This window comes from Acinonyx jubatus, chromosome A3 (assembly GCF_027475565.1).
Source record: "Acinonyx jubatus isolate Ajub_Pintada_27869175 chromosome A3, VMU_Ajub_asm_v1.0, whole genome shotgun sequence".
Lineage (NCBI taxonomy): Eukaryota > Metazoa > Chordata > Mammalia > Carnivora > Felidae > Acinonyx > Acinonyx jubatus.
Genome location: NC_069388.1, coordinates 77482892 through 77504192, shown reverse-complemented (window position 1 = coordinate 77504192; position 21301 = coordinate 77482892). Strand labels below are relative to the sequence as shown.

Genomic DNA, 21301 nt, shown 5'->3' with positions numbered 1-21301 from the left:
TAAAGGCAACCAACAATGAAAACCTTACAGTATAGGATACATTTCTCAGGGCTTGCTTTCAAAGATAATAAACCTTATATGAAACAACTTATTTCTGATGTCTTATGAAATCCTTTCCGTGCTGTACATCAAAATAAAACAACCAACCTTAAGGCATAACGCATTTCCTCCTTTTAATGTTAACATGCCAACTTGCTTGAGAAGTTGCTAGATTGTTGCTAAATGAAAATCATCTTGAGAGGGTTTGGAAGACTGCTCCATTAGTAACACATAAACGCCAAAGAGAGGGTTTTGTTTTCTCTTTTAAATTACGTGGGGCAGGAGGTTTCCTAATTCTGGAACAGGTTTGGGAACTTCTCAGAGCCAAAAGATTGTAATGTGTTATGTATTGACTTTGCATGCTACTTTTAAGTGTGCTTATTGGAGAAATAAACAGTCTTTGAGCCAAAGGAAAGAAAGCATCCCCCCCCCCTTTTTTTTCCAATTAAAAAGTTGTTTTTACTTTAGTGTACTTGACAGTGTTACATTAGTTTCAGGTGTAAAACATTGTGATTCAACTTCTCTATGTTGATATTCCGTGCTCACAAGTGTAGCTACCATCTGTCAGCCTACAACCTATTATAATATCATTGCCTTTTATTCCCGTGACTTATTTCATAGACTTATTCCATAACCGGAGGAAGCCTGTATTTCTCACTCCCCTTCCCTCTGGCAACCATCAATTTGTTCTTTTCTCATTTTGTTTTTGTTAAAAAAATTTTTTTTTTAAATTTCACTTATAGGTGAAATCATATGGTATTTATCTTTCTTAGTTGGAGTTATTTCAGTTAGCATAATAAACTGTTAGGTCTGTCCATGTTGTTGCAAATGGAACGATCTTATCCTTAGAATGCATCCATTTGTTTTTAAGTTTATTTATTTTATTTTGAGAGAGAGAGAGAAAGAGAATCAATCCCAAGCAGGCTCCTCGCTGTCAGCAAGAAGCCCACGTGGGGTTTGATCCACAAACTGTGAGATCATGACCTGGGCAGAAATCAAGAGTTAGATTAACGGAATGAGCCACCCAGGTGCCCCTAAGAAAGCATCCATTTTAATAAAAATATTTAACTTAAGTCCCCAGGGAAATCTTTGATACAAAGTGACCTTTTAAAGAACTTACTCAGCCACTTATTTATCAGGGAGGAGGGTTTGTTTCTCTTTCTGAGTTAAAGATTAATTCTGAATTAAATGAAATCTTTGGCCTTAACTAATGGAAAGGAGACAAAAAGAGACAGAAATAGTTTCTCTGGGAAGGGAGTGCAATCAGGGACATACTTTAAATGCTGATAATCAGCCCCTCAGTGAATGCCACCCCTTGTCACTATCAAACTAGCAGATTAAATGGACTGGCGGAAGGAATTCATATCACTTATATGATGATGACCACACAGAGCTTCTCTATGTACAAAGTGTTCTCCAAATACTCTGTGTCATTTCATGAAAATGGCCTCGAGCCCAAATGTACTTAGGCAACCCTAAATCAGAGCTTCAGTCTCAGTGTCTCAAAGTTCTCACTGGTGTATCCAGGCATGTCTGAGTTTCTTCTCTTTCTGCCTACCAGCTCCCATATTGTATTCACCTGAGTTAGAACTCAGCCAGAGGGAGTCTGTTTTTTGTAGTCCTGGCTGCTGAACTGATTTTTATGGTGAAGGGTTCTGTATAAGATACACTCTACCTGCCTTCCTCACTCTTTATGTGAAGGGTATGCTGTTAAGTGTCCATGAACATTTAAAAACTTGCAAGTAAGAGTGGGTTCTAAAGGGTTGGAAAACAAGCCAATTCTAAGAATCACATCTTCAGAGTAAGGAGTTGGTAAGAGCTTTACCTTCCCACAAATTTTAAGCAAGTTCATTTGGATTATAAAACTGCACAAATTAAAAAGTGCCACTGTTTTTTTTAATGTTTTATTTATTTTTGAGACACACACACACACAAACACAGAGTGTGAGTGGGGGAGGGGCAGAGAGAGAGAGGGAGACACAGAAATGGAAACAGGCTCCAGGCTCTTAGCTGTCAGCACAGAGCCCGATTTGGGGCTCAAACCAACGAAGTGTGAGATCATGACTGGAGCCTAAGTTGGATGCTTAACTGACTGAGCCACCCAGGCGCCTCTCAAAAAATGCTACCGTTTTTTATCTGCATGACCATAGTTATACCATCCCACAATACTGCCATGCAATTATTGTTTTATAAAATATTGCCAGTTCCTCATTTTAAAGTAATATGAGGTGGTACAATAATCAGATATCTATATTTGAGAAACAGAATGATTATGTAATTTAATTTTAGTAATTTAATTTTATTTGGCAATAAGAGTTTTATATTGGATTTTACCCCATTCTCTTGTATTTGTTTCTAAGGGAGTTTATTCAAATTGCAAAAAGTAGCAACTTGTGTTAGATAATAGTTACTCTAAATTATTTTGCATGTAATTTGTGGTTTTTTTTTTTTTTTTTTGGTGGGGGGAGGTTTTACTTGTGCATCAGAGGAGCAGGTTTTTCTCATTTTCCTAATGGTTATCATTTAGTTATTTCATCAAACTATAATTGGTATTTTTAGATCTACTGGTCAATTTGTTTTAAATACTTGACTGCTTAGCTATCAGTAAGGCTAGTAAAATCTTAGATAGACTGCTCCGATTATTTTTTCCTAGCAAACTCATTTTTAATTTCTAATAGGGAAAATTTATCGACTTTACTATTCTGTGTTCCCAAACAGCCCTGAATGGTATAAAATAACAAAATTTCACTCTGCATTCTTTGTTTGAATTACCCTCCTCAGAGACAACTGTTCTTGATTATTTTTATTTCTTTTGATTGATTTAGTTAAATTGACGTACTTTATCAATAATTCAGAATGCTAAGCTAAATTCCTTGACAATTAGAAACTTTTACCTGATCCATCTAGTAAATGTCTTTCAAGTTTATGTTTAAATATGCATAAAATGAGAGGGATATTGTTGAAGAGTATGAAATAGTGTTTTCAAATTAAAGCTAGTTTTTATCTCTAAAGGTGACATAGTTGTCTGTGAAAGTAAAACACGAAAGATATTCATTACTTTTTCTTTCTTTGTAGTTATAATTATTTAATATGTTTCCACTGACTGAGGAAAATAAGCATGTGGCCCAGTTGTTGCTCAGTACTGGTACCTGTCCAAGATGTATCTTCAGATTCTGTGGTGTGGATTTTCATGCACCTTACAAACGTCCCTACAAGGTACTTTCATTTTGTTTCTAAAGAAAGTTTCTCTATTCTAAAATGAATACCTGTACATTTGGGGGAAAGTATCCATAGCTATTAATTAAATTAAAAAAAAACTATAATAAAATAATTCCTGATAATGGTAATTATGGAATTTCCACTAGACCATAAAAGTGTAAGTTCCTTCTTAAGTGATTATATCTGACACTTAATGTAGTGGGATCTTTGTGAAGCACATCCCTGGTGTATGTAATGTTTGTATATACTTCTCCCAAAGAGTAGACAGATATCAAAAAATAGTACTTCTAACCAGATGTTAGTAATATATGTGACAGGAGAATGACAGTCCTGAGATCTTCTATTAAGTGGAAGATCTATTAAGTGTGGATTTGGCTGCATTTTTTTCTTTTTCTGTTTTCTGTATTACCATTTGTACTTACAAATAGGTATTTGTAACCCTCTAGAAGTAAATGCTTACCATCATCATTTTTTACTATTAATAACAACAAAAATAATATACAGGGATCTTTGACATTTATGATAACATACAGAGGTTTGACTAGCAATACTTTCACATAAAATATGTAACATATTTTGTGAAATATACTTGATTCTACTAGTGATGGTCTTTTTAGAGACAATAATTATATATATGTGAATATATACCTATATTAACAGTAATATGCACACGCACACTCTGTTTCTTACAATTGACAATTTTTTTACATGTTTATTTACTTTTGAGGGAGAGTGGGGGGTGGGGGATAAGGGAGGGGAGACAGAAGATCTGAAGCAGGCTGTATGCTGACAGCACAGAGCCTGATACAGGGCTCGAACTCACAAACTGGAGATCATGCCCTGAGCTGAAGTCAGACACTTAACCAACTGAACTGCCCAGGCACCCCATTTTACAGTTTTTAAAAATTGTTCAGGAGTTAGAAATATAAGTCATTTCCCTTATGTATTAGTTGTTTGTATTATTTTGGAAATAATAATTATATCCAGTGTTCATATAACATTATTATATGTCAAGCTCTCATTTAATCCTAATAATCACCTATCAGGTAAGTACATACTATGATTGTCTCTATTTTCAGATGAAGAAACTGAGGCACAGAGAGGTAAACAACCTGCCCAATTTACACAGCTATTAAGTGAGCAAGCTAGGATATGAACTATCTGTCTGAATCCAAAGCCTAGAATTTGGAGCTAGAAGACATGGATTTGAATCCCAGTTCCAGCTTCAGTTTTCTCCTCTCTAAATGGGATTGATGATAACATCCACTTCACAGGATTTTAAGGGACAGTATCTAATAAAGTATGTGAAAACACTTTGAAAATGGTACATATGCTATGATGGTTAATATATATGTGTATATTCATTTATACACACTGTGACTATAAAGTAATAAGACTGGTTTTGTATAACACTCCTTACACATTTTTTCAGACACATTATTTTATCATTCTATGCATTTGTCGTAAGATTTAAAAAATATATCTTATAAAGACACTTAGTCTTACCAACTTTTATTTGTATCATTTTATGTAAATATGAAAATATTTGAAGACTTTTTTTGTAATATACTTAGGTTTTGATCTGTTCTAGTCATATTACTATTTATGTACACATACACATGTACTATGTTATACTGACATAGAATTTAGGTAATAAACATTTGTGTAGGTCACAATATACCTATATGTGTGTGTATATATGAATATTTCTGTTAAAGATGAAATAGGGGAGCTAATGTCTTAATAAAATAAATTAGATTTGTTTGAGTGTAAGATTTTTTGTTCTTTAGAGCCAGTAAATTGTAACCTGAGTGAATTTCAAAAGTATATTTATTCAACAACTGAATAATAAAATCTGTCTAATTTAGGCAAAACAGAAAAAAAGTCCTCTGAGATTTTAGATGAATGGAATGCCTGAAATATGAGAACAGTTTCAAAGAAATGCAACTTTTAACATTCTACTACAAAGGGTGACAGAAATTAGGCAAACCAGATTGTAGTAGAAGGCTTCTTTCAGTTAATGCATACATGGTTTTTGTAATTATGGTGCCTAATTTCAGCATTGCCAGCATCTGTTTACCTTTGTTTAGTAATTCGTCTTGAAATTATTTTTACTTAATATACGTATAATCTCTATTTTTTCAGAATTCATATTAAATGAATATTGTACAAATGAGGTTTTAGTGCTTGTGAGATTATTAAATAACCTAGCAATAATAGAATTCAGTTTGTATTTCTATTTGTTAATAATTAGAAGCAAAGCTTTTTTAAAATCTAAAATTAGCAAGTGAATGATCCTCATGACATAACTACAAACCAAATTACAGGCATACTTCAGAGATATAGAGATTTGGTTCCAGATTGCCCAACTAAAGCAAATATCACAATGAAGTGAGTCAAATTAATTTTTTGGTTTCCCAGTGCATATGAAACTCATGTTTTCACTATACTGTAGTCTTTTAAGTGTGTAATAGCATTATGTCTAAAATGTACATAATTAAAAAATAATTTATTGCTAAAAAATGCTAACCATCAGCTGAGCTTCCAGAGAGTCATAATCCCTGGTCACAGATCACTATAAAAAATATAATAATGGAAAGGTTTGAAATATTGTGAGAATTACTAAAATGTGACACAGAGACACAAAGTGAGCAAATGTTGGAAAAATGGTGCTGATAGACTTGCTTGATGCAAGGTTGCCACAAAACTTCAATTTGTAAACACACAGTATCTGCAGAGCAGAATAAACTGAAACACAGTAAAACGGGTTACACCTGTAATAAATTTGTTAATGGAACCTTTCTGCGTCAGATTTAGGACTTTAGCTTCACTGATATATGAAACTCTTTTGGAAAAATATTCACACATATATTGGAGGAGTTACAGATAATTCTGTTTTAAGTTCCCCAGAAAGCCAATGCAGGATAGTAAGGTTGATTGATTTCTCCAAAATTGATATAAATCAACATTGTATAAGTCTGTGATATATAGTAATTTCACTCCTGTTTTCATCCTAACCTTAAGGGCATTGTCAAAAGGTTATTACTTTTTCCAAATTAACTTTCCAGGAGTTGCTCAATGAACTACAGAAATTTTTGGAAACTGAAAAAGAGGAATTAATTTCGGATGTTCCAAACCCACCTCCCAAGAAAATTCGACTACAAGAACTAGAAGATGGGATTGATGGGATTGATAATCTGAGTCAAAATGGAGAGGGGAGGGTCTCCATTTTGGAAGATGGTAGCATTGCTTCTAAGAACTCAAATTTAAATGTATGCAATGTATGTCTAGGAATTCTTCAAGAATTCTGTGAAAAAGAGTTCATTAAAAAGGTAAATAATCTGTTTTTTTATTATATGTGCAATTATGTAGAAATTTTCAGTCTTAAGGCCTAGAATTCTTGAATCTAAAGGAGCAATACCATTCACTTCAACTTGTTTAACACCAATGGATCATTAAAACATTTTTACATTTTTTTGAAAAAACAAGCCGACTCTTTTCAAATTATGTTATTAACAAGATATCTGAAAATTAATGAAATATGTGTCCTTGTGTTTGTCATGAGTGCTACTCAACTGAAGAAAATATAGCAGTTTCCTTCTGCTGTTTAACATAGTTAGGAGTTAGAGAAAAGCTCTTAGTCATACCTATGAGTGTCTTGAAATGACAAGTGTTACAGTCTTGTGGAAGGTACATGATTGAATGTGGGATGGCCTTTTGTTTCTTAGCTGTTAGGAGTGCCAAATTTGGCTTTATTTTGCTTAAAAATATTTTTTAAATTAGGAGGTGATCTAATAGAAAACTATTTTGACATTCCACAGATTGTTCTGCAAGTGAACCCTGGCTGTTTTGAACCTTGTGATATCAGTTGTTCAGGTTATAGTTAGCAAATATTTGATTTCAGGATGTTTATGAGAATTCCCAAAGGTGAAAGTTTAGAAGTGTAGTGTGATCTCCTAGACCAAAATCCACGTTATGAAGATTAGTGTAAAACTTGCAGCAATTCCTGAGAATTTATAGAATACTGTTTTATGTAATAAAAAAATGCTTTTATGTAATACTTTTTTAGGTGTGCCAAAAAGTTGAGGCCTCTGGTTTTGAATTTACCAACTTGGTATTTTCAGTCTCCTTCCCACCACAGCTATCTGTAAGAGAGGTAAGGTCATTTAAATGCATGAAACTATATGTGAAATGCATGCTAGAAATTTCTCAAAAAATGGAGATGTAAAAATATGCCTTACCATATTTTCTACTTGTTGTGTACTTATTGAATAATTGATGATTGAAAGCATGGCATTATTATAGCTGCTTAATAATGTTGAATAAATGGATGAAAAAAAGGAATTATTGATTAAGTTAGTTTATCTTAGGACTGTCTCTCTTTTATTTATTTTTTTAGTTTTTAATATTTATTGTGTCAGCAGGGCTGAGAATATCACATGGTTTCAGTCTTCTGTGGGAAGTTCTATAATAAAAGCCTAGCGCCTTTGAACATGAAAAACATCCCAAAGGCCAGGAGTCCTCTAAAGGAATTGAAAGGTAGAGATTTCAGAGAATTTCTCTCATTTTCAATATGTAAAGTGACTAGTTTAAGTCACTTTTTGAAGACTTAGTGAAGCGAACAGTGTTCCTTGTGCCATTAAAAGGACTGTCTTTTTTTTTTTTAAAGGTCCTCATTCTGTAGCAGATATTCATTGAGCTTTAGATCTGTGTGAGGCATGTTGATCAGAGAAAGAGATTTGACCAGGACTTCAGAAATGTTTTGGGGCAGTTGTATACATTTTATAATGGTCTTGGGATGGGATCATTTCAGTTATGATGAACTTTCTTATTTTCTGGAGTCCATGGAAAAAGGGAGAGAAATGGCCTCATGTTTATTTTAACTTTTTTCCTTTGTTAAGTGAAGAAAATAATAGTAGTCATTACTGTAACATTCTTGTGTGTCAAAACTGACATGAAAACATAAAACTATCTTTGTTAATACTGTTAAATGAATTCTAGGGAGAATGACCCCTGTAATCTCAAATTATAACAATGAGTTCTAAACATATTCATTTATGGGTGTAAGGTGTCTTTTCCCTAAGAATCTAAAAGTGTCAGCAGAACATTATATCTTATACCATCACTCTCCTTGGTTGAGCAAAGTATGTTGTAGCAAATTCAATGTTTATTAGCCTCCAAAAGGCCGAAGATTAACTTACGACTTGTTGAAGCTGGTTGAATGACAAAGAGCTGGGAGGTGAAAAAGAGTAGAGTGTTTTTAAATAGTATCTCTGTCGATGACAAGATGGCTGAACTAATAGAATAAAGGGGATGATGATGAGGTACAGAGGTTTATAAACACATAAAATCGTTTTTTAGTGAATCATCAAAGCGTTTTTCACGGATAGGTCATTTTCTGAATCCAGTTTTGGTAGCAAGAAACCGACTTCTGAAAGCTAAGTAACTCATAAAAAGTTGCAGTGTTTGAGTAATAAAAATAGAAATATGAAGCATATTTTCTAAGTGCGGTTATATATCTTACCACCAAGTTCTTCATCTCAAAGTTTATATTTTGACATTAAAATTTGTATTTTCCATTTTTATCACTTAAGTGATCATTTTAACATATCCATTTAATAGTTATTGAATACTTATGAAGTATTTATATTCCATATTAGAAACAGAATATTTCTAATTCTGCTTAAACTTTATTTACTTTTTAAGAAATATTTATTCATTTTTGAGAGAGAGAGCGAGCGAGTGAGCATGAGCAGGGGAGGGGCAGAGAGCGAGGGAGACAGAGGATCCAAAGCGGGCTCTGCCCTGACAGAAGTGAGCCTGATGTGGGGCTCGAACTTATGAATTGCAAGGTCATGACCTGAACCAAAGTCAGATGCTCAACCGACTGAGGCACCCAAGAACCCTTCTATTTACTTTTTATAACTGATTTTAACCACAAAACTATTTAGCAGAAATATGTGAGCATTCCAGTTATTGCAGAATTAATACATTTCCACAGAATAGTGTGTTCAGTGACTCATTGTTTTCCTTTATTTTTTTTTATTATTTTTTTTAATGTTTGTTTATTTCTGAGACAGAGAGAGAGAGCATGAGTGAGGGAGGGGCAGAGAGAGAGGGAGACACAGAATCCGAAGCAGGCTCCAGGCTCTGAGCTGTCAGCACAGAGCCTGATGTGGGGCTCGAACTCACAAACCATGAGATCATGACCTGAGCCGAAGTCGGTCTCTCAACTGACTGAGCCACCCAGGCGCGCCTCGTTGTATTCCTTTATATTGAGTAATACATTTTTACCCATTCTTTTCTTAAGAATATTAATTATTCAAAAAGTATGCAGTCCTACATGCTGTATACTATGCAGGTTTCTTCAGCAAATTGTGTTTATGGTTCATTTTGTAATTTTCTTTCATTATTACATGTTGTCACTTTCTTGTATTGCTGTCTTTTATTACTTCTTTGGAGTTAAGATATGATATGTAGGCCAGAGTGGATATAAATTGCTATTCAAACTAGTTAACATATGTGTTACATATCCCAATTTAAACAAATTACACATTTTTGGGGTATTCTTGCATTTTGAATATAAATTCTTGACTTCTCTAGTGACATGTTTCTTCTACATTGTAGTTTTTCAACTTAGAGCTTGTAAAACTTAGAAATTATTTTTCTGTGTGTAAGATAAGCATTAATATGTGTGGAATTGATTGATGCTAGTTATCTCATAATTCAGAGTGGAATACACAATTGAGTGAATTTGAATGATTCAGTGTTTTCCACTTCTAAAGACAAAAATTATGATCACAGATACATTGATTTGAAAACAAATAACTTTTTATCGACATGGTAATAGTGTCTGTCTCCTTACTAAAGAACTAAGGGAAAGGATGAGCTCAAGTAAAGGTGTTTTTTTTTTTAATCAAAGTATTAAATTTATATTAATTCTTCCATATTTGGCCCTATCAATCCCTTCTGGCTACAGCTATAGTTTTTATTTATCATTATTATAAATGCACTAATTTAAAAGCTTAGGAAGAAAAGCTTGCAGTTGATATAATCATCATCTTGCACTGAGTTTGGGAGAATATGGAGGGAGAGGCAGAATACATCTGTGTGTGTTTTCCTAGGAACTGTCTTATCTGGTTGGGACAGTTTTAGACTGAATAGCGCCGAAGAGGAGGAAAACAAGCAAATTAACTGGTAAAACCCTGTTAGACATCAAGTAATACATGGTAAGCAGAATAAATGGAAGCAGTATTCAGGGACTCACAAAAGACAAATCTTGAACCTAGCTGGATATAATACTTAGAGGCTCCAAAGTCTTTATAACAGTACACAAAATTCGAATGATAAGGTTGAGATTATAAGGGATAGTATATCATGTATATCATTTATAAGTATATCATTACCATAATGATGACTTTGTGGATTTGGGCTCACCACTTGAATGTAACAAAGGAAGGATGAGTTTTTTTTATGAGAATCAGATTTGTTAAGAGGAGAGATATGATGGTGTGATATGGCAAGAAATTATATACCTGCATTGAGATCAGAGATCCTGTGAGTGGAAGAATGCTGAACACCATCCAGAGGAGAATAAAAGGAGAGAGATGGGATAGATACAGGCATGGAAGTGTGTTGTATGGCCAAAGAAGAGGTGATGAGTTGCAAACATAAGAGAGTCATAAAGGTTAGTGTTTACAGTAGTATCAGGGACTCCCAGTGTCTAGGCACTTGATGCAAATCACATTTGGTTAAAAGCACATTGATGGCTTTTGAATTGGAACAGTGTCTTCTCCTAAAGTAGTGGTTCTCAAAGTCTAATGTGCATAGGACTCATTTGGAGAGTTTCCCAGGCCCCATCCTTAGAGATTGTGATGAGTAGGTCGGTTGGACCCATGAATTTGTGTTTCTAACAAGCTCATGGGTGGTGTTGGTGTTGCTGGTGTTGCTACAAAGGACCACACCATGAGAACCACTGTCCTAAAGGATAATGGCAGAAATCATCTCTGCTAATCTCTGATAATAAACTGAGAAATTTTTAAAATTTATATTCTTTTTTTTTAAATTAAAGTTTATTTATTTTTGACAGAGAGAGAGAGAGAGAGAGAGACAGACAGACAGAGCATGAGTGGGGGAGGGGCAGAGAGAGGGAGACACAGAATCCAAAGCAGGCTCCAGGCTCCGAGCTGTCAGCACAAAGCCCGATGTGGGGCTCGAACTCACAGACTGCGAGATCATGATCTGGGCTGAAGTCGGATGCTCAACTGACTGAGCCATCGAGGCGCCCCTAAAATTTATATTCTTTTTTAAAAAAAAATTTTTTTTTTCAACGTTTATTTTATTTTTGGGACAGAGAGAGACAGAGCATGAACGGGGGAGGGGCAGAGAGAGAGGGAGACACAGAATCGGAAACAGGCCCCAGGCTCTGCGCCATCAGCCCAGAGCCTGACGCGGGGCTCGAACTCCCGGACCGCGAGATCGTGACCTGGCTGAAGTCGGACGCCTAACCGACTGCGCCACCCAGGCGCCCCTAAAATTTATATTCTTGATAGGAAGAGAGAAACAAGCATAATGAGAATATATTCTACACTTTTTTTTTTTTAATCCTACACTTTTGATAGGTAGATGTCAAACAATCCAAAGAAAAGGGAGTCAGAGAAAAATGGCAGAGGAATCTGGGCTGGAAGATAAAAGGATTCTGAGGTTCAGAGAAAGTGCAATTCAGACTTTAATTAAAACCAAATTATCCCAACCAATAAAAGAAAGTTTAAGGATAAAAATGCATCTCAACGAAGAAGAAATTGGGGGATCTCTTTCTCTCTGTATTTATATAAACATTTGTATTTATACATTTATATGTATTTATTTTATCTTTTATTGTAGAAAATTACAAAAGTAGCAAGGCTAGCCTAATGAGCCCTTAAGTATATATCATCCAACTCCAGTTGTAATTTTTTTGCCATACTGAAGTCAGTTTGCAAAAAAAGAGATGGGAAAGGTAAAGTCAGAGTAAAGCAGATATAAGGAGGAGGCTTAGGTCTGTAATAGCAACTGGAAAATAAAATCTCTAATGAGTAGAAGCTTGCAAGAATTGCTAAGGAAGACTTGGGGTACTTTAAGTTATGATTATAGGAAGAAAGAGATGAAAAAGGGGATATGTCTGCTATTTGGAACTGATGGTATATTGCTGATGGATGATACAGAGAAAGTGGAACTTCTGAAAATCTTATTTTGCTTCTGTCCTTCCTATGAAGGAAAATGATGTCCAACCTAAATGGGTAGAATGATCATTGCCTGGTGAGGGAAAGTGAGAGCTCCACATGGTGAAGCTGCTCTAAATGGGTTCAGGTATTTGGGCCTGGTTGGATGACATTCCAGGATGGATTGAGAAAGAACTTGAAGTTGTCCATGATCTTTGAGAGCTTTTAAAAGATAGCAGATTTTCCAAAATCTGGAAGACAGAGAAGGGCAGCCCCAGTTTTCTAAAGGTGGTTTTGTTAACTACTAACTGGGGAGCTTGACCCTAAACTCCTGGCACTATTCTAGATCAAGAACTAAAAAGTTAATTGTGGGCACTGAGGGTAAGGAAAACTTGGTGAACACACCAAACAGATTATGTGAAAAAATTATAAACAAATTATGAACAAATTAAGAACAAATTATGTCTGCGTCATTTCTTCCTTTTATAAGCTAGCAGGACTATAAAAGGGATTTAGCTAGTGATTTGACCAGGTTTCTTTCTCATGATAACTTCCTGTGGCAGGAAACATGAACAGAATGTGAAGACAATTGGGTGGGTTGTATGTAGCTGGACATACCCAAAAGGAACTGATTAGTAACTGATTTCAACCTGGACAGTGTTTCTCCAAGTGTACTCTGCTGATTGAAACCCACTTGGAGAAAGGTGTTGAAAGCAGATTGCCGGGCCTTGTCTTAAACCTCCTCAATCAGAATCTCCAGATATAGGGCATAGAAACCCTTCTACGATTAAAGTACACACCGAAATTCAAGAATCACGCAACTTCAGAGAGATTTCTGATGTGCTGCGAGGTTTTTTTCAGATGTCTCATTCATGATTTCTACTAGTGGTGCTATAATGGTAGCACTGCAGATGTGCATGACACAGAGTTAAAAATATAGCAGATAGGCTGAGTGTTAGACTTGAGATCCGAGAGATCTCAAGAATAGGGAAAATCTAACAAGTTGAAATTTAACAGGAGTAAACATAAGTTCTTATACATGGGTTTAGAAAACCACTGCCAACTAAAGGACAGAGCGGGAATGGCTTAAAAGCTGTGTTTATAGACAAGGTGTGGGTGTTTTAGTTAATAGCCTGGTAAGAATTAGGGGACTGATGTGGATAACCTCTTTGGACTTCAGTACAGATATGAAAGTGTCGTATCTGGAGAGATGAAGGTGATGGTCTGTCTGGTTTTACTCAGTGCTGACCATTCATGGACTGCCATATGCAGATGGAACATATTACTTTAGGAGGAACAGGGACAAATGGAAAGGCATTATGTGATAGTCCACCTCCTAATCCTTGAAACCTGGGAATATGTTACTTTACGTGGGAAAAAAGGGGGGGGGGTGATTTTATGGATGTAATTAAGATTAAGGATCCTGAGATGGAGAAATTATCCTGAATTCTCTGAGTGAGCTCAGCATAACTATATGAGTCCTTAAAAGTACCCTTCTTGGCTGAGGTCAAGGAAATGGATTCTCTTAGCCTACATCCTCCAGAAAGGAATACAGCCCTGTTGACAGCTTGATTTTAGCCCAGTGAGACCCATATTGGACTTCTGACCTAAAGAACTATAAGATAATAAATTCATATTGCTTTAAACCACTTTGTTTGTAGTGGATTTGTTATAGTAGCAAAAGAAAACAAATACCCATTAAGAGGAGTGCATTCCAAATGGCGGACACATCTGAAACCTGGTCAGGGAGCCACTGTTGAAGGAACTTGGGTCGTTTAATTTGGAGAATGTATGAGTAGTGGGATGAATTTGCCATTTTTCAATATTTGAGGGGTTTTCTGTTGCAGAGATGGAATCAGGAGGGAGATCATTTTCAGCTATAAGGAACTATTCAGAACAGGATAGACTTTTCAGAGATGGTATATTCCACCAGAATATTTAAGCCAACGCTGGGCAATTACTTGGCAGAGATATATAGAAGGAAAGTGTATGCCATATAGATGGTTAGACTAGAAACTTTGTTCAGGCTTTTCAATTCTAAGATCCTATATAGTTTTAAGAAAAATATTTATTACATTAGTTATTTTTTTGTTACCTTATATTCATGATTGAGTCCTCTAAACTTCTTCACCACATTCAAATTAGTGCCACACTAAAATTATGAGAGAATGAATGATCCAGACTTACCCTAATATTAGGCTAAACTGACGTTTATGGGAAAAAGCATTCCATTTAGTCCTTTTAAAAGTAAACTCTTTAAAGTCCTGTTCTTTTAGGTTTATCTTTACTAGTGTGGTCCAGTAGAGGGCAATATTGCACTATCAGTTTGGTTTTTTTGGTAGTGTGTGGAAGCAGTTTGCTCACTTTATTGACTCTTATGCAGCTTGTTGGGAGTTGCATTTGTCAAATCAAAAACTTTTTGTTTCATTTTTTTAATTTTTTTTTTTTTTTTTTTTTTTTTTTTGGAGAGAGAGGGAGACAGAGCATGAGCAGGAGGCCGGGGGAGAGGGTGGGACAGAGAGAGAGAGACAGAGAATCGAAGCAGGCTCCAGGCTCTGAGCTGTCAGCACAGAGCCTGACACGGGGCTCGAACTCACAAACCACAAGATCATGACCTGAGCTGAAGGCAGATGCTTAACTGTCTGAACCACCCAGGATCTCCCCACACTTTCATTTTTATACTTGTAATATCTTCATGCTTTGCACTAAGTACTATAAATTATACACAGCTCTAGAAAACTAACCAAAAATAAAAGCAGTACCATTTCTGTGGTGGCAGTTTATATTTACAATTTTTTTCTTAAATTATGACAAATGGATATTCAAAAGATTGGATTTTTACTTAAATCTGTGGGTTCATAACCAATTTGGGATCATCATCTCATTAAGAATCTAAAGAAAGCAATTGAATCCCTTTCCTAGACATGTGTATATTCAAAAATTTGCATGTACTTATAGGGCCTCTTAAACTCCCAGCCATTAATCTAGGATCTTTCTTGATCGAATACTCCAGAACCTCCCCCCTCCAACTGATTGATGTAGTTACTTTTTCTAAAGGGCAATGTTTTTTCTAATTATGTTGAAATCACTTTGACTTCAAATACAGAGACTATGCTTTCAAGTTCATATTGTGTATGCAGGCTCATTCATTAACCTGACTCTGATTTAGCATGTGTAGTTTCAGCTTTTTGTTCATGTTCCATGACTTCTCACATTCTTGTTTTGCATGACAGGCATCTTGCCTAAATCAGTTTGTGTTCTCTCTCACCTACCATTTAAGAGCAACTCAAGGTTCACTTTGACTAACAAACTTTTTCTGAGCTTACTAAGGAGATTTCAGAATTTGTAGCCCTATTTTTTTTATTAGGTTAGTTGGTTAGAACTTGCTTCAATCCCTGTGTGGTCCACTAAATCATGCAGAATGTGTTTTTATAAGGTTGCTGAATGAGACACTGAAAAACATGCAGAAATTACAGAGATCACTGTCTCTGCTCCTTAGGTGTCTTTCAATAGACTCTTTATGGACAGGTTGGGGGGGATAGTAACCTTGCTATGTTTTAGATACACAGGCTGCAACGTTAAAAACCCTTCAGAGGACGTGCAACAACTTAAACTTATCTTCCTTATAAAAAGTAACTCCCAAAGCATGTCCCTGTGAGCACAACAAGTAAGTAGAATCACAGAATCATAGATCTGTAGGAGACCCTGGTGAACTAGAACAAAACTCCTAGCTTTTTATGGTACTCACTGAAAAACGATGATGTGTATATAGCTGTGATTTGTCAGAGCTCTGACCATGCCCCACCCTCAGTGTAAATAAATCCATTCAGAATTTCTGATGGAGAATCCAGGAGTTCCCAACCTTTGTGTATAAGGTGATCCCCTTTTAATCTCTCACAGTTCAATGAATCCCCTATATCTGTGATTTAGAAAAAAGATACGCTTGGATTATTTTTTTTGCCTCACAGATTGGTACTGCTTCACTAATCATCTCACTTATCCTCACTTGAAGAGGAGAAAAACCAAAGCTTGCCTAATGTGGCATATTTATTGGAATTTGGGGTGGCTCTTTTTTGTTTTTAGACCATACCATCTTTTCATCTTGTTACATTCAGGTGTGGTTATTTACCTAACTACCATGGCTCTATGGGCATTGCCTTTTTTAAACTACTCCACTTATTAAGCCATCCACTCAAGAACACAAACAAGGATCAAGGGCTCACCAGAATGATGAATCTAGTCAAAGGTGCTGTGTTAGGGGGAACATGGGACTTGACATGGTAGTAGGTTCAGGATTCTGTTACTCAGTGCCTATCTGGGACATGTGTTCCAAGGGAGAAAGGTTGAGTAATATGCAATTAGTCAAAGTCTATACAGAACCCCAGTCCTGGTTAGAATGGGTAGTCAGAAGTCCAGCTGTCAAGGAGTCAGAGCAGGTATTGAAGAAGTCTAATAACCCATTGTTAGGGATGCAGGCCCAGGGGAGCCCAACATGTAAAACAAAAACCTCTTCCTGAGGTCATTGCAGCATGTAGCAAAGAGGAATGGATCCTATTCCTGGGAAGGAGATGCCATGGTGAAGTAGGATAGAAACAAGGCTAATTCTAAAGACCATCACAGTAATAATATGTATATTGAATTCAAGAATGCAGTTGGCAAGGCTCCAGGGTGGCTTAGTTGGGTGAGTGTCCAACTCTTGATTTAGGCTCAGGTCATGATCCCAGGATCATAGGATCTAGCCCTGAGTTGGGCTCCATGGTGAGCATGGAGCCTGCTTAAGATCCTCTCCCTTTCTCCCTGTCTCCCCCCTGGGTATGCACATTCTCTCTCTAAAATAAAATTAATTAAAAAAAAAAAAAAGGAATGAAGTTGGCAGGGTATTCACACATATGTTTAAATACTTGAATATGCATATGCTTACTTCCTAGCTTTGTTTTTTTCTTGGTCTGAACTAGCTAAGTATAGGTGGAGAAGGCAGCAAGAAAGAAGAGTTGCTATGTCTTATCAACCCATGCAGGTCATTGAGAGGTAGTAGGGTGCAGTAAGAATATGAGGCAGCCTTTAAATTTTGAAGTTTATTGTTTTAATTTGTATGGTCCCTTCTTGTGAATTGTTATACTTTTGCATATTTAAAATTTACAAGAAGAAATACAAGAAATAAATACAATAAGGAATATAAAGTAAAGCAAATTGTTTTTCTTTAAAACTCAGTTTCCCCATCAAATGCAACATATTATCATGTTGCTACTTACCAACTGTTGAGTTCCTTATCAAACTTTTTTTTTTCATTAATTTTAGGACTTTGTGGCCTAGTAAACTAAGTTTCAGAAAAAGGGAACTTCTAATTTAGGCTCTGCCTATTTCAGATTTGGGTTTCTCTTGTTACATAGAGAAGTCATGTCAACTGTCCTTTTTTTCTGATGTCACCACCATATTTTAGACTTATTAATTCTAACCTATGAAGTTATGATTGTTTTTGGTATGTATAATTTGATATATATATAATATATGTAATTTAATCACCACAACCTCTTGAAGTAGATGGTGTTATTATCTCTATTGTACAGATGATGAAATTGAAACTCAAGATCACATTGCTAATAAATAACAGAGCTAGGACTTGAATGCTCATCTGTCCACTCTAAGGTTTATGCTTTTGATTATTGCTATATCCCACTGCCTAAATTGTGATTTGGTAAGATTTCAAAAGTGGGTTATTGTGTTGCTGTGTTTATAGGAGAGACTTAGCCTAGGTTTTGACCTTCACCAGTACTTTGTTTCTTCAGAGGGTACAATATCTTCAAAGTCAGAGAAAGGATACTTAGTTAAAAAAAAAAAAAAAAATATATATATATATATATATATATATATATGTATGCACACACACACACACAACCAGAACTCGTAATATTTTAACAAGAATGAGGATAAATCACCAGTTTATTTGGTGATTTTCTAAAAATATGGTTTTTAAAAATAAAATTAAAATTACATTTTTTAAGACTTTCCCACCACAGTTGGGTTCAAGTTTGGTTATCAGATGACTGGAGTAGGTGGAGAAGACATTTTGAATTGAGTATTTTATTACAGCAGATATCTTAAAATAGAGGAATTTCCAGTCATTTTTGTCCTTTGATCTTAGGACGATTGGTACGTGTGTGTGTGTAACACGATGAATTATGATGTTACAGTCCCTTAATAATTGGAGGTGGGCATGCCAGTAACGTGTTCAGCCAAGTCACACATATGTCCAAATGTCCAAGAAGAGGGCCTGGGTGCAGGTGCCACCCTGAAGTCAGACTCGTCCAACTTCATTACTGACTTGTCAGAAACCTCATTTTTAAGAAATGTTACCGGTACTTTCTTTTCTTTTAGAAAAAGGTAAGATCAACGAAATAGTTTTAGATTAGGTCAGTCAGTTAAAAAGTGTTGACTAATGGAAGTGCTGCAGCTGTTCCTGCTTTTTTAAAAAATTAGGTTGGGGCGCCTGGGTGTCTCAGTTCGTTAAGCGTCTGACTCTTCATTTTGGCTCAGTTCATGATCTCACAGTTCATGAGTTTGAGCCCTGTGTTGGGCTGTCTGCTGTCAGCACAGAGCCTGCCTTTGGATCCTCTGCTCCCCCCCCCCCCCCCATCCTCTGCCTCTCTCTCTCTCTTTCAATAATAAATAAACATTTAAAAATTTAGGTTGTAGTGCTTAAAATATTGGAAGTTATCTTTATTAATCTTCCCTTTTAAGTAAAACCTGCTCTGATTTTCTTCACTGATATTAATACTGGATCAATACTAATGGAATCCACTTTCTAGAGTAGATACCATTCAAGGCCTTTGTGGGAATGTTTATCTGAGAAATCTTTTTCTAAGAAAAACTGTCTTTCTCTTTACCGTTGTTATTTTTTTTATTTTAATTCCAGTATAGTTAACATATAGTGGATGTTAGTTTTAGGTGTACAAAACAGTGATTCAGCAGTTCCATACATCACCCAGTGCTCATCACAAGAAGTGTACTCCTTAATCCCCATCACCTATTTCACCCATCCCTCAACCCACCTCCCCTCTGGTAACCATCAGTCTATTCTCCAGAGTTAAGATTCTTGTTTCTTGGTTTGTCTTTTTTCCCCTTTGCTTGTTTGTTTTGTTTCTTAAATTCCACATATGAGTAAAATCCTTGCCACTACTTTTATTGTGCATAGTTATCCAATTTTAATGCTATAAATATTTTCAACCAATTTGGATACTCTAATCATTTCTAAAACTCTCATGTAAAGACTTCAGTTGTACACTGGGTTGTCAGTTTTCAGAACTACTTCCTTTCTACTGCTTGTATCTTTTGGTTTAACAATTAGTGTGTCAGAGATTAGCTGGATGCATGTCAGTCTGTACAATTGTGGCAAGAGTCCTCAGAGCAGGCACTAGCAGAAAGAAGAGGTTAGGTTTTTTATTTTAAAAAACCCCACAAATATAATATATATATATAGCAAGTTAAAGAATCATATATTGTTTTCATTACATCGTAATTTAAAAGCTATTCATGTAAGTAACTGTTAAAATATTGCTGCAACTGAAATTCTTGATGGTTTTTTCTGCTAGGATATCAGTTTGCTCCGAAGTGATTGTTAAAAATGTTGCTGTATCTGGGCAGAGATACTGTAAGGGGAACTAACTTGGGTGGGGAAAAAGAAAATGGATTTTATTTAAATTAAAGGTAGTCGTGAAGCATGCAAAAGGAAATGAAATCATGAAATAGATGTAAAGGTGTCAACATAGGTAGTAGCCCTTTTATGCTTGTATTAAGACTCATAATCTTTTCAGAATTCAGTTCATATCTAGGATTTACACTTTCTTGGGGGCACCTGGGTGGCTCAGTCATTTAAGCATGTGACTGTTCATCTCCGCTCAGGTCGTGATCTCCTGGTTTGTGAGATCAACTCCTGCATTGGGCTCTGCATTGACAGCACAGAGGCCATGTGGGATTCTGTCTCCTTCTCTCTCTCCTCCCCTGTGCATGCGCACACACACGTGCACGTGCTTTCTCTCTCAAAGTAAAAAAGTAAACTTTAAAATGTCTCTGAAGCTTGGAGATTATGGTGTATTGTCACTATAAATTCATGTTAGAAACCATGAGATAGTGGGGCGCCTGGGTGGCTCAGTCGGTTAAGCCTCTGACTTAGGCTCAGTTCTCAGAGTTTGAGTTTGAGCCCTACATGGGTCCCTGCGCTGACAGTGTGCACCCTGCTTGGGATTCTGTCTCCCTCTTTCTCTACCCCTCCCCCACTCACTGTCTCTCAAAAATAAATAAACATTTAAAACAAAAAGAAACCATGAGATAGTGATTTTAGTGAGACTTTGGATCATAGCTCTGAAAGCATCACAGAAACCCTCTACTTATCAAGGAATTGGACACATGCATTTCAAGCCTATTTAGTAGATCAGTAACCATGTATGAATGGTAAGATTTTTTTAAATGTGTGTATGTATTAAGGACACTTCTGTTGGATAAAATTTTTATTCATGAAGTAACCTGAGTTATTTTGCAATTAAGATTAAGATGTACCACATGTGTCTTCTCTTTGTTTTTTTAATGCTTGTTTATTTTTGAGAAAGAGAGTGAATGAGAGTGAGCATGGGTGTGGGGCAGAGAGAGAGGGAACAGAGGATCTGAAGTCAGCTCTTTGCTGACAGCAGAGAGCCTGATGCAGGGCTGCAACTCATGAAATGAATCATGAGATCATGACCTGAGCTGAAGTCAGACACTTAACCGACTGAGCCACCCAGGTGCCCCCCGGATAAACAATATTCTATTAGCACATAGACCTTTTTTCCCCTGAACTTGAGACACAGTAT

General features: G+C 36.0%; 1 protein-coding gene across 4 annotated transcripts in view; it reads left to right on the top strand.

Moving 5' to 3' along the window:
* The window catches only part of PUS10 (pseudouridine synthase 10), a 73004-nt gene that overhangs the window by 796 nt on the left and 50907 nt on the right, over positions 1 to 21301 (top strand). For 3 of the 4 annotated variants that reach the window (XR_008289337.1, XM_027072395.2, XM_015070528.3), the window contains exons 2-4: positions 3115 to 3255; positions 6327 to 6590; positions 7328 to 7414. Coding sequence is in view for 2 of the 4 variants with exons in the window: in XM_027072395.2 (XP_026928196.1) it covers positions 3130 to 3255; positions 6327 to 6590; positions 7328 to 7414 (477 nt within the window). In the remaining 2 variants the exon portion in view is untranslated. Of the gene's footprint in view, positions 1 to 3114; positions 3256 to 6326; positions 6591 to 7327; positions 7415 to 7682; positions 7798 to 21301 lie in introns of those variants that run through there. The other variant, XM_053200640.1, reaches the window with a different exon arrangement.